Source organism: Ailuropoda melanoleuca, chromosome 8 (assembly GCF_002007445.2).
Source record: "Ailuropoda melanoleuca isolate Jingjing chromosome 8, ASM200744v2, whole genome shotgun sequence".
Classification (NCBI taxonomy): domain Eukaryota; kingdom Metazoa; phylum Chordata; class Mammalia; order Carnivora; family Ursidae; genus Ailuropoda; species Ailuropoda melanoleuca.
Window position 1 is genome coordinate 19,255,881 of NC_048225.1, and position 13,577 is coordinate 19,269,457.

Below are 13,577 nucleotides of genomic sequence, written 5' to 3' on the forward strand. Positions count from 1 at the left end.
GGAGCAGACGAGATGGTGAAAGCATGAATGTAGAGGCTGACTTGTGGCAGACACAATACCGACACATTCATCACCACCAATATTTTTTAAAAATTTTTTAAACATTTTACTTTTAAGTAATCTCTACACCCAACATGGGGCTTGAACTTACCACCCGGAGATCAAGAGTCCCATGCTTGCCAACTGAGCCAGCCATGTGCCCCAATCTTTGTATAAATATAAATATGATGTTGAAATGAAGAATTAGAGTTTCTGCCAAAGATATTTAGGGGATGGTAATGCAAATCCATGCTTTTATATCTCAAGATATCATCTTCCTTCATGAATACAGATACAAAGCAATATGAAACACCACGATAGTAAAATACTGGAGGGGCTAAGACCTCGATATTGAACAGATGAACATAATTTAATTAACATCCACAACCGATTATACAGCAATAAATGCCCTAGACTAGACTAGCTTGGAAGCCTCATCCTCCTGATTCCTTTTCAGAATATGCCCAGGGTTACTCAATAACATCGTCAAATGCCCTAAATATTCATCAAAGGTTAATGTGGGCACCCACACATTGAACGTCTTCATAATTGCTGGTAACTCATCATTGTCTTTTGCTGGGGGAAAAAAACATGTAAATGATAGGTGGAAGTAGAGAGGTAAGGAAGCGAAGGTACTGGAGTAGGTCATGATAGGTGCAAAGTTTATTGAGTAATAGTACAAAGCTCCTAAAGAGGGAGGGGACCCTAGAGGGTTGCCATTTTGGCATTCAAATCTAGGGGTTTTTATTAGCTGTTTTGGGGAACTATCTTGAGTATCCTGAGTGTGGGTCTCCTGTGGATTGGCCGCTAAAGTGTGCCAATCAGAGTTTTGATCATGCACCTATCGGGTTACTGTTCCTGTGTTGATGGTCTTTTGGGCTGACATCAGGAGATTAACTGCCTCAGCTTGTGGCAGTGACCACTGTTTTATGGTTAATTGTTTTGTTTCAGGATGTTTCGCAAAAGTCACTTCTGCAGAGGCTACTAGACAGGATACTATTGTGATCTTGCCTAAGCCGTAAAACAGGTTGGTAATGTGGTTTCATCTTAGCTGTCGTGGCTCCCTGTTTCCTTGTTGGGGACCCTGGCCCTGACTACCTAATTGTCCAACTAACTCTTAACAATATGACAAATTAAAAGAACTTGGATTAGAGATCTAAAGACCCATGTTCAAGTTCTGATTTTTGGTGGTATGACTATGGATAAGTAGTTTAATATTTCTGAACCTCATCTTCTCATCGATAAAGAAGCAGAAAACTGTACCAGTAACCTCTGTACCAGTAATCTCTGCACCAGTAACCTCAACCTAATTCTCTGTACCAGTAACCTCAACCTAAATTTATCATTCCAACTAGGATATTTTAGAGTGAAAGAGGGCATTATTGGTAATTAAGACAGGACAGTAGGGGTAACATAGGAAACTTCCGGCCACATCACTGAATAATCTCCTTAGCATTATGCCCCTCATTTGTGTCCCACAAATCTGTATTTTGATATGCACCACTATAATTGTGCTCCTTGAAACATGGGGTATTTTTCTTTTTTAAGTAGGCTTCATATTCAGCGTGGCGCCCAATGTGGGGCTTAAACTCACAACCCTGAGATCAAGACCTGAGCTGAGATCAAGAGTCAGATGCTTAAAAAACTGAGCCACCCAGGTACCCCAAAATGTGGGATAGTCTTATAATCGTGCTCGGTATATAGTGGGTACCCACTAAATGTTTCTGATTAACTGAGATAAAATTTATTTCACACAATTGTTATAAAGATTAAATATGATGATGTTTATGAAAGATCTTAACACCTAATAAAGTGCTATATAATCATCCATTATTATTATATTTACTATAGACAGTCTCATGTTAAAGAATTTGGGAAGTTTTTACCTGTATGAAGATGACTGTCAATGTCTTAAGCCTGAATGAGGTCACTATGGGAAACACGATAAAGGAGGCCAAAATAGGTATGGAGGCCAAACCTTGAGAAATACTACATTTTTAAGAGGAGATGGAAAGGGAATGTATATGAAGAAATATATACATTCTTCAAAGAATCTGAAAGAGAACCAGGAGAATGTCTTTTATGTATTTTTGTATCATACAGATTATTTTCTCTTTGCCATAGAAATATATTTTCTCGGAGTGCCTGGGTAGCTCAGTTGGTTAAGCATAAGACTCTTGATTTTGGCTCAGGTCATGATCTCAGGGTAATGAGATCAAGCCCCATGTTGGGCTCTTGCTCAGTGAGGAGTTTCCTTCTCTCCCCCATTACCTCCCACCCTCAAATAAATACATAAATGTTATAAAAAAAAAAGAAATATATTTTCTCCGTGTAAGGAATATATCTAATTATTTAATCCAAAGCAACACTGTGGTGCTTTGAACATGAAAGTTACTGAATTAAGGCTTCGTGAACAAAAAAGAATAAATGAATGCATTCCTGTGTGCTGTTTGATAGAGTGAATGGAGGAAAGGATTCTAGTCATTGCACAAAATGAGAAGGAAACCCTCGACTGTGATGTCTTCCAACAGTCCTTGCTACCCAAGACTCCACAGTGAGAGTCAAAGCAAAAAATTGAGAAAGATGGGGCGATGCTCTGAGACTTACGTGGTCAAATGGTCATGACTGGCTCAAGTAAGGACAACAAACTTTTCCCTCCTTTTATCTTCACCTTCTTCTATAGAGGTGTGGGGCTCATTACAAATGTCTCTCTTCCCTAGGTCCATGGAATTGGACTTGGGTGCTCTAGCTGTAGACCCCAAATGGTCTTTTGCATTCAGACTCACACAGAGGGAGGATGTTATACATTCAATGACTGTCCAATCACCTAGTGTGATTTCCTCAGAGTGAGCAGAAGCAAAATGATGTCCTACCTTTGTAGGACTTTAAATGATCTCATAGTCCCTCTGGAGCCCCATGCAGATGTAGTCCCAAGACTCAGGGAACAGGAGCCCTCTTAGCACAGGGAGCAATTAGATGCTGGGTGTCGAGAGAGTTTAAGAGTGAAAGAATAGTACATGGTAATCAAGATAATCTTGAAAGGAATTGGGAGTCAGAGAGTTTGTGGCTCCCCCAACCACCCTTTTCTGCTCCGAGTAGACTTCCCATGGAATCCTTTTGTTCTTTATAAACCTCAGAGATTTGGTTGCTTCTCTGTTGTCCCCCCCCCNNNCCCGCCCCCAGTTCCCATCTATTCCCTCAGCTCTTTTGGTTGTAGGAGAAATTCTAACATAGTGAAAAAGTATCCACCTTGGAGCCAGAATGTTCTGGGATGAAGAACCAGCTCATTTCTCATTAGCTTTAAGTCCTTGAGAAGGTCAGTAGTCCTTTCTGAACCTTAATATAGCCATTTATAAAATGGAGTCATAATAGTATTTCACAAGGTGACTGTGAGGAGTAAATGAAATAATGCTTACACAGTTCCGGACACAAACTACTTGCTCCTACGATTTTTTTTGAAAGTGGATGGGATATAGATTTCTCTTCATTATTAGAAACTTTGCTTTCTTCCGCCTCTTACGTCTGCCCTACCCAATCTTAGGATGAAGTTTTGTTTTCTTTGTCTGCTATCTTAATTTTATGTTTGTTTCGCTTTTTTTTAGTTTTGTTTAACTATTAGTAATTAAAGTGAAAGACAGTAACAGAAACAAAACAAACAAATATTTTTAGAGTTAGAAAAAATATAAGAAATCTAGGAATCCTTATCATAATAATAGCCTGTTGTCTAGAGAATCTAAGCGATATAAGATTTCAAGACTCTCAGCATTTAACCAGGACATTGTAAGAAAGGGAAAAAAGTCCCAAGAAAGGGGAAAAAGTCCCAAGAAAGGGAAAGTGGAAGTAGCATTTAAAGAGTANAGGAGGGGCAGAGGGAGAGGGACAAGCAGACTTCCCGCTCAGCCGGGAGCCGGACATGAGGTTCCATCCCAGAGGCCCTGAGATCACGACCTGAGCCAAAGTCAGACCGTTAACCAACTGAGANCATCGTATTTTATTTAATTCTCACCACATACATATAGAGTAAGTATATTAGTCTACCTCACCAGTGATGACGTGGATCACCAGAGAAGTTAAGTTTCTTCCTCAAGATTACACAGCTATTTTGTAGTAGAGGTAGGAGTTGAGCCTATACTCACAGCCTGAATTCAGTGGCAAAACCAAGTTGATATTAAAACANACACCCAGGTGCCCCTGTGCTAAGGATTTCTATGCAGAAACAGAAGCAGCTCTTCTTTCAGGAAGGGAAATGACAGCCGAAAGAACTGGATGAAAATAAGCAGCGTTCTCTGATCAACACACACGGGCATAAGCAGGGCATATGTGTTGTCTAGGTAGGTGCCGAAATGGATCAGAGACTATTCTCATAATTACAGACCTTTCTTTCCATTTTACGTAAATATGCTTTTCATATTCCAAAGAAGATTGTTGGCTTTAAAAGTTGCTCTTTGTCTTGATCATAGTCAGGTATCAGGGAGGATAAGGAGCGTGTGGCACAGGGCCCAAACAACTGNATCAGAACTTGATTCCGAGTTTTCTTTACAATATTCAAGCCTCTGGATGAGCAAGGTAGGCCTTCTATTGAGCCTCAGGGATTTAGACCCATAAGCTTCATCTTGCCTATCTCCTTTTGTACTTACTTGTGCTTATTTGCCCAAAGTATATTTGCTTGTAGTTGATGACAATTATTACTCTTAAATAATAGCGTCTTCTAAGGAGTTTCTGACAAGCGATTAAGTGGTTTTGTGATGACAGCCATTTTCCCTATCTGAAATGTAAGCCGTTCATCTTACTGTGTAAATTACTTAGCACTGGTTTCTAATAAGATTTCAATATGTAATAGCTAGATCTAATAAGTATTCAATATGTAGTATTTTTTTTTCAATCCATCCTATTGATTATCCATCTATCTATGATAAGTTCCTGTTGGGCTCGGTTTTCATGTGATCTCTCCAAGTATAGAATTTGCAAGTGACCAGTGATTACGTAAAAATGATGGTTATTAGTTGCAATTGTTATCACTGATAGGTCAGGTAATAAATGCTTATAAGACTTGTGTACATTTCTGAGCATTTATTCATTTGATCTGTTTGAAATCTATCTTACAATACTACGATGGATAGCAATCACAAGACCTGAGAGTATGCAGCCATCAGCACTGGTACATATTTATTCCTTCATCAGATAATTTCATGTATTTTAGGCATTTCTTTACTTAAAGGTTTAAAAGTTTTAAGCACACATAAAGGGCTCAAGTATGATAAGAACAAGAGGAACTCTTGGATGAATCACTGAGGAAACATCAAGAGAGAGAAAAACAACTGGAGACTTACATGAAATTCCGTGATGCTAAGAGACAGAAGAGAGAGAACAGCAGGAAATAAGGGGATGACCAGAACACCTTGTTCTGACCTTATTAAGGATCTCCCTTTTTTTTTTTTTAAGATTTTATTTATTTATTTGAGATAGAGAGAGACCACATGAGCAGGAGGAGGGGCAGAGGGAGAGGGACAAGCAGACTTCCCGCTCAGCCGGGAGCCGGACATGAGGTTCCATCCCAGAGGCCCTGAGATCACGACCTGAGCCAAAGTCAGACCGTTAACCAACTGAGACACCCAGGTGCCCCTGTGCTAAGGATTTCTATGCAGAAACAGAAGCAGCTCTTCTTTCAGGAAGGGAAATGACAGCCGAAAGAACTGGATGAAAATAAGCAGCGTTCTCTGATCAACACACACGGGCATAAGCAGGGCATATGTGTTGTCTAGGTAGGTGCCGAAATGGATCAGAGACTATTCTCATAATTACAGACCTTTCTTTCCATTTTACGTAAATATGCTTTTCATATTCCAAAGAAGATTGTTGGCTTTAAAAGTTGCTCTTTGTCTTGATCATAGTCAGGTATCAGGGAGGATAAGGAGCGTGTGGCACAGGGCCCAAACAACTGTAATGAATCAGAGAAATTCACTACTTTGTCCCGTGAAATCTGTGCGAATGCAGTGGTTCTGCTCCATGAAAGCCTCAGGGACTTGGGACCCCTCTGTCTTGTGGAGTCTCCATTCTTAGGGGTTTTCATCCTCGTCTTCATAGTCCCAAGTGGCTCAGAATATATCTGCATTCCCATCAGTGAACAGGAAGAGGGGAAAGTGAGGAGGAGGTCATAATCTTTACCCTGAAAGGGTGTGGCGTGATGTTGCACGCATCATTTTTTATTTCCCATTGGCCAGAACTCAGTCTTAAGATCACACTTAGCTTTAAGGGAGGCTGGGAAATGTCTTTATTCTGAATGGCCATAGACTTGGCTCAACTTGGGCTCATCTGGAGAATTGATATTGGAAGATACTTAGCATGATGCAGTCATGAGGACAGATTTTTGGGTAGAGACACCTAATCTAAAGTAGGCTGCATTTATCCTCTATTATATTATACATTTTGTTGTCTTTAAGCATTTATACTACCAGATGTTTTCTTGTTTATTTACTTGCTTATTTGTTTATTGAATATTTCCTCTCCCTGTAATGTAAACTCCAGCTAGGGAAGGGTCTTTGTGTCTTCTCATTGCCACAATGCCAATGTTTAGAACAATGCCTTGCTTACAGTAGAAGTCCAATAATTATATGTTGACTAAAAGAATGAATTCCATGTTCTCTTTCAAAATTTGATCACTGGATTCATTTAATAGTCTACATGCAAAGAGTGAAATTATTCATTGTGGTTACACAAAGTATGAATAAACAGATAAATAAAATGTATTCATATTTTTAATAGCTATAAAGGTCTGTTTAATTATGTATATTGTGCCAGGTTCAAAGGCTTTTCATGTAAGTGTCCTTCCAATAACCAGGATCATATGTATGTTTCCTGATTCAGTTCCTTCCAACCCCGCTGCCATGTATAGTCTGTGGCAGACTTCTAGTTTTCATATCTCTAGTCCACCTGGGTCAGATGATAAACTCTGTCCATTTTTCCAGCATTTCCCTGTTGTTGACCAGACACTGCAGCCAACAGAATTTACAGTCAGGAGAAACAATACCAGATGTGATTTCTACCAAGAGAAAAGGATCATTCCCTCTCACAATTAGTTTGGTACATGTAAAGAATGTAGTCCTGAAGCCTAATAATAATACAATAGAATCTGTGCTTATATTGNGATGTGATTTCTACCAAGAGAAAAGGATCATTCCCTCTCACTATTAGTTTGGTACATGTAAAGAATGTAGTCCTGAAGCCTAATAATAATACAATAGAATCTGTGCTTATATTGTGCTTTACTGTACGTGTGTGTATACACACGCATACACACACATCCATACATACACACACACGCACACAGATATCACCTCCATTAAGATCCATTAAAGCTTTAATAACAACCCAGGGAGGTAGGTATGCCATTATTCTCATTTTACAAATAAGACAACAAACTCAGAGAAAGTAAATATGAGTGACATTGCAGAGACCAAAATCAATCTGAGTTTTCATACACATATTCTCTTTATCCTGAACATATTCTCAATGGCAATATGATTGTTTCTTTAAGTGTCAGATTTAACATCATTTTGAAATAAAGAAGACATAAGAAACTTGATTGCTTTGAGTGTCCTTTAGCCAGGAAAATGAGCATTGATGTTCTCACTTACATTGTTACCCCCACCATCAAAAAATCCAAAAACCAAATAGCAACATAAAACCTCCCCCAAACCAAATCCAAACACCTTAATTTTATGATCCTAATGAAAAACCCATAAACCACTCAAGACTGGAAGACTTGGTCCCTGTGAACATTGCCCTGTCTCCTCGTCCCCTGTCCCCCCACCCCCCCATGCTGTTACGAAGGATGCAATCTTGGGACAAATGACTCAAATTCAAGAGGAAGAGTCAATGATACAATGCCCATGAAGTTCAGGGTCTAACACACAGCATTATTAGCAGGGCCCAGGGCACACTAAGCCCTTGATAATTAAGTCTGTTATAGAAATATGATGTGATTGTTGATGTTCAAGCATTTCACGGATTTAAAAAAAAAAAATCTCTTCCCTTTGCTTATCCTCTGATGGTTCCCTCACTGAGACTAGGCAAAGGAAAACAAGCAAACGTTCTAGGGTTGAGGAATTTCCCCTTGATCCCTTAATCAAGTAGTCGCTACTTTATAACCGGTCCCTAGAAGAGGGAGGTCTTCCCAGAAATTTTGACAGCGGCTGTTTTCCTGCGGGCTGAGACTCTTGAGTCCTCAGAGACCTCAGACTTCGGGAGAAGGTAGGTGACTGGCAGCCCTCACTGGGGCTGGCTCCCACCCCTTCACTCTGATGGCTGAGACCCGCTCTTTCCCCATCGCCACATCTGCAGGGGCTTGTTTTAACTGCAAGCCCAAGGGGTAGGGAATTGAGTCCTGGTGTTAGGTCCCTGGGGGTTTTCCTGCAGGTTTGGCAGTTTAGGGGGAGTCTTCTGGGGGCTGGATAGGGGATTTAGGCATCCCTGATCCTGTCAAGGTCCTTTTTTTTTTTCTTTTTACTTTCCTTCTCTTTTATTTTATTTTTCTTTTATTTTAGTTTAACACCTCTCCCACTCGCGACCCCAGCCGGATTTCAGGCCCTAACCGCTTTCATATAGAGATATTCAAGGGGCCGACTCTGATCCCTTCTGTTAATGCTTGAACACCGCAAATCTGGAGCAGAAACTTTAAAGATTAAATCACTTTCTCTTTCTATCTAAGCCCCACTCCGCATTCAAATGGCCTCTCGGGCTGGATCGCGAGTTTTCAGCCGGTTCCCAGCAACAGGCTGTAGGGATGTTGCTCGCTGCGCCCCTTGTTGGCCGGCCGGCTCCTCCCTCTCCCTGGCTGGTGGCTGAACCGCAGGGTGCCAAGACTCCTGGATTCCTGAGGGTCCACCTTAACATGCAGCCCCAGGCTCAGGGAGGCCCCCTCAATTCTCCCAGCTGCCTGGGATTCAACGCTTTGACGTTGGTCTGCTGCTGTGGTCAGCCTTTGCCTACCTGTTGCTAGGTGCATTTCTAAAGTGCCATCCTGAGGGGCAGAGGACTAATTGTGACCCAGCATAGTTTGTACTGGGAAGGGTGGGGCGGAAGCTGCAGAAAAGCACATTTTCCTCAATGGGGGATTTGTTCTGGGGACATAAGGCTGTGTTTTTCTGTTTGTTTGTTTTTTTGTTTTTGTTTTTGTTTTGTTTTTTGCAGGAGACACCTCTTTGCTCCGTCTCTTCACCTGAAAACCACCCTTGGTGAGAACTGCCAAGCCTTAGAGCTTTGCGTGCCGGACACTTTTCTTCAGCTGTTGTACCCCTGTGTCCTGGGTCCTTGACCTGTTTTAAGCTTCCTGCTGATGTTATTAGAANGTTTTTTGCAGGAGACACCTCTTTGCTCTGTCTCTTCACCTGAAAACCACCCTTGGTGAGAACTGCCAAGCCTTAGAGCTTTGCGTGCCTGACACGTTTCTTCAGCTGTTGTACCCCTGTGTCCTGGGTCCTTGACCTGTTTTAAGCTTCCTGCTGATGTTATTAGAAATTCTTCCCTCCTCCCAGTGCCAGCCTGTTGCACTAGAGATCTCACCCCAGTCAAGCATCTGCATGATACCCCTTTTCCTGAGCATTCTCTCCTCTCCCAACAGCTGTTACTGCCCTCTGTGTTTCTATCAAATGCGAGCCATTTACCCACGCTCAGCTCAGTTTTTATCCAGTTCTTTAAAATAACAAACACCAAACCAGACGCCTGATTTATTGGTGCTGATGTGTGGAGATGGGACACCATACACAAGAGACACTATTGCTATTCCATGAATGAGCCACATGGATATTGCTCCGGATGGGGATAGGGTGTGAGGTTTTACATGGTGATTGGATTGAGCATAAGAAGGCCTAGAAGTATTTCTGCCAAAAGCTTCAAGATCCTTGAGGGCGGTGTTGTTCTAGGAAGGAAAGTTGCCTTTCTCGAGGGCCTACATGTTTTTCTGGACTGTGGGTTCCTGAGTGAACTTTGGGCTTCCCCATGACTCATCTGCCCTGGGACTCTGGATAAACACATTAATATCACTTTCCTTCAGCATTCTCTGTGTACCAGGCAATTCTATTTTAGTTCCTTAAGTTGTATTTTTAGTGAAAAGTCCCCTAACTTGTGCTGGACATTGCAGCTCGTGTCACCCTTGACAGAGCAGGGAGACGCAAGGTCACAAGTGATTCTGTTCAGAGTGGTCGGAGGGCAGCTTCCAGGGCTACTAGGGCTTATGACTAGGACCAGACTTACCACCTGATTCTCCAGATAAAAGAATTATAATGTAAATCAAAATCTCAGTATGTAAATTTATCTCCTTGTTACCGTATCACATGAAGTGGTTGTCTAAGATTATAATACAATGTGGAAGATACAGTTAGGATGGCATGATTTAAAATAGAGGATGTGTTGCATATATGATATTTATATACGTATATTAGCATACCTTGGGCAGAGGAAACAAACAGCATTTCAGTTATGAGCCCCAAAAGAAAAGTCACAAGGTAAGTGATGTAAATTGCAGGGGACCATTTTGGATCAAGCAGTTTCTTATGAAGAAGGTCTCTTGGTAGCATGATTCAAAGTAACAGCCGAGGTCTGTTTAACAACTGTAATAATTATAACAGGAGCAATACTAGTCTATTGGCATTGACTAAATGCTTCCCATAGGCCAGGCACTATTCTAGGGACTTCCGTATATGAATTCACATATGCATATATGACAAAAAGGTATATGGTTTTCATTTTAGAAAGAGAATACTGAGGTTCAAGGGGTGCAGTTAATTACACTTATTCCATATACCTAAGGAATGGTATATTAAATATACTTGTGAAAAAGTGGAACTGATATTTGAACCAGCCTCGGGGTGTTTCAGAGACTTCCCAGTTAGTGGGGACTTGGAATCTTACAGCTTCCCCCATTTGGGTCTGGCATTTAGGAGGAGCCTTCCTACTGGTATCTTTGTCCCCTTCTTTATAGCTTCTTTCTCCTTCCAGCTCCATCATTAGTCCTCTGAATATATTCTTATGCCGGAGAGAAGCACATAAAGTCTGGTATTTGAATAGATAATCCCCAGCATATCACTGTATTCATAATGTGTCTTTTCCACAGTAGCCCTGCATCACCATGGTGCTCCCCGGTGGCCTACTAACCCGCAAAGAGGAACCAGGTAAGCCTGATTCATGCCCCTTACTTGCCACTCTATCTTTGGCATCCAGCCCCATGCCTGGCAGGCAGGAGGCCTTCTATTAAAGTTTGTTCACCTCTTGAACTCTGGTCTATCTCCAGTACCCCTGAAGAGCATCAGTGTGACCTTGTCCATTCGTGAGTTTGTGGCTGGTGTGTCTGCTACCTTAAACTATGAGAACAAGGAGGAAGTGCCTTTGGAGACCTTCTTTGTGTTCCCCATGGATGACGACTCAGCTGTCTACAGCTTTGAGGCCGTGGTGGATGGGAAGAAAATTAAAGCAGAATTACAGGAGAAGAAGAAGGTATTAGGGATGAGTAGATTACCTCCTCCCTTCTTATTTCCTTAACGCAGTGTCTTAGGATCTCTACAAAGACGCCTTCACAAAAAGTGCTGATGTGGATTGTTTCTTCTACTGCCCTCTAGCTGCTATTTTCCTAAAATCATCTGGGGTAGGGGGAATCAGTCAGAGGCAGTCAAAGTATAGCTGTGAGCTTCACAGGCCTTCTCCATCAGTTTTTGTTTCCTGTGCTACTTGTCTCTTCATTCAACCAAGCCACCTTTGATATTGCCTCTCTTTCCCTGCTCTCCTCAGGCCCACAGCATCTATGAGAGTGCCATCAGCAACCGCCGCCAAGCTTTCCTTCTGGAGGAGGACAAGTACTCCAGGGACGTCTTCTGTTGCAATGTGGGGAACCTGAACCCAGGGTCGAAGGTGGCGCTGACCCTGAAGTATGTTCAGGAACTGCCCTTGGAAGCAGATGGAGCCCTGCGCTATGTGCTCCCGGCTGTCTTGAATCCTCGATACCGTGGCTCTGGTGAGTATCCTTTCATTTCAAATCCCAGTGGTGGGCAATATAATCTGGGAAGCCCCTCAAGGTTGTAGGGGTGCTAAGGAGTGTGGGAAGGGGAAACAGAACTAAGGCAACTTTTTGTAGGATCGTTTGAGGACAGTTGCCTTGATATGAAGACTCCTATAGTTCCTTTGGAGGACCTGCCCTATACATTCAGCATGGTTGCCACCATCAGTTCCCAGCACGGCATTGAGAGGATCCAATCCAACTGCCCCTTCAGTCCTATTGAGTACCTTGGAGAAGATAAGACTTCTGCCCAGGTAATTCATAAGGAAGCACTGTTATTGCCAGCACCCCTGTTCTTTGGGTTCTGAACTTGTTCCTCATTCAGTCCTTCCAAAATGTTCCTTACTTTTCCCTATTAACTAGAGAGAATCCCACTTTGTTCCTTCTTTATCCCCATTTCTTCTCCAGAGCCTTCTCTCAATTCTTGTCCCTGTTCCCGACCATACTATAGGAAGAAGCCTGTAGCTCTCAGCCCTGACCTCAACTGCACGCAGCAAGTAGGGATAGTTCTAACAATGGATCTTTTGCTTGTTCTCAACTTAGGTTTCCTTGGCTGAAGGACACAAATTTGATCGAGATGTGGAACTCCTGATTTACTACAGTGAGGTGCATACCCCCACTGTATCTGTGGAGATGGGGCAGCCTAAAGACAACCAAGGTATTCTCTTTCTTCCTTTGTAGGTCACTACCGTCACTACCATCTAAAGAGGAACTCCTGTCTTTAGACGGTCACTGCTGTCTAAAGGGGAACTCCTGTCTTGGAATTACCCTCACTTTTCTTTCCTCCTATTCAGTAGTGGGTGAAACATTCAAATAGCTTACATTATGGTATGCAAAAATGGTTAGATACAAAGAGTATTTAGCTACATGCTTATGTCTTGCAGGCAGATTTAAGTGGATCAGTAGATAATTGGATCAAGGACATGGACAAATAATTCACAAGAGGAAACACAACTGGTTTACAAACATAAACGACAATGATCAGTCGGTACAAGTGCAAATTAAAATAAAATTAAAACAACTGGAAATTTGTATCTCTTAATCCCTTATATTATTTTTTTCCCATTCTATCCCCTTATCTATTATCTATTTTACTAAGAGGTATACACTTCCAGTTGCAAAATAAATAAGTCACAGAGAGGAAGAGGAGAGCACAAGGAATAGAGTCAATAAGATTGTAATAATGTTGTTTGATGGCAGATGGTGACTATACTTACTGTGAGGAGTGCTGAGTAATATATAGAGTTGTTGAATCATTATGTTGCATACCTGAAATTAATATGACACTGTATGTTAATTATACTTTTTTTTTTTAAGATTTTATTTATTTATTTGACAGAGATAGAGACAGCCAGCGAGAGAGGGGACACAAGCAGGGGGAGTGGGAGAGGAAGAAGCAGGCTCATAGTGGAGGAGCCTGATGTGGGGCTCGATCCCATAACGCCGGGATCACGCCCTGAGCCAAAGGCAGACGCTTAACTGCTGTGCCACC

General features: G+C 41.8%; 1 protein-coding gene across 7 annotated transcripts in view; it reads left to right on the top strand.

The window, feature by feature from the left end:
- The first annotated feature begins 8,158 nt into the window (after positions 1-8,158).
- VWA5A (von Willebrand factor A domain containing 5A) overlaps positions 8,159-13,577 on the top strand; it is a 34,310-nt gene continuing 28,891 nt past the window's right edge. For 4 of the 7 annotated variants that reach the window (XM_034666013.1, XM_034666009.1, XM_034666012.1 and 1 more), the window contains exons 1-7: positions 8,159-8,289; positions 9,229-9,272; positions 11,150-11,207; positions 11,327-11,529; positions 11,821-12,043; positions 12,164-12,339; positions 12,629-12,743. In XM_034666013.1, coding sequence (XP_034521904.1) covers positions 11,165-11,207; positions 11,327-11,529; positions 11,821-12,043; positions 12,164-12,339; positions 12,629-12,743 — 760 coding nt within the window. In that variant the 5' untranslated portion in view covers positions 8,159-8,289; positions 9,229-9,272; positions 11,150-11,164. The remainder of the gene's footprint in view (positions 8,290-9,228; positions 9,273-11,149; positions 11,208-11,326; positions 11,530-11,820; positions 12,044-12,163; positions 12,340-12,628; positions 12,744-13,577) is intronic. The other 3 variants (XM_034666010.1, XM_019808982.2, XM_034666011.1) reach the window with 3 other exon arrangements.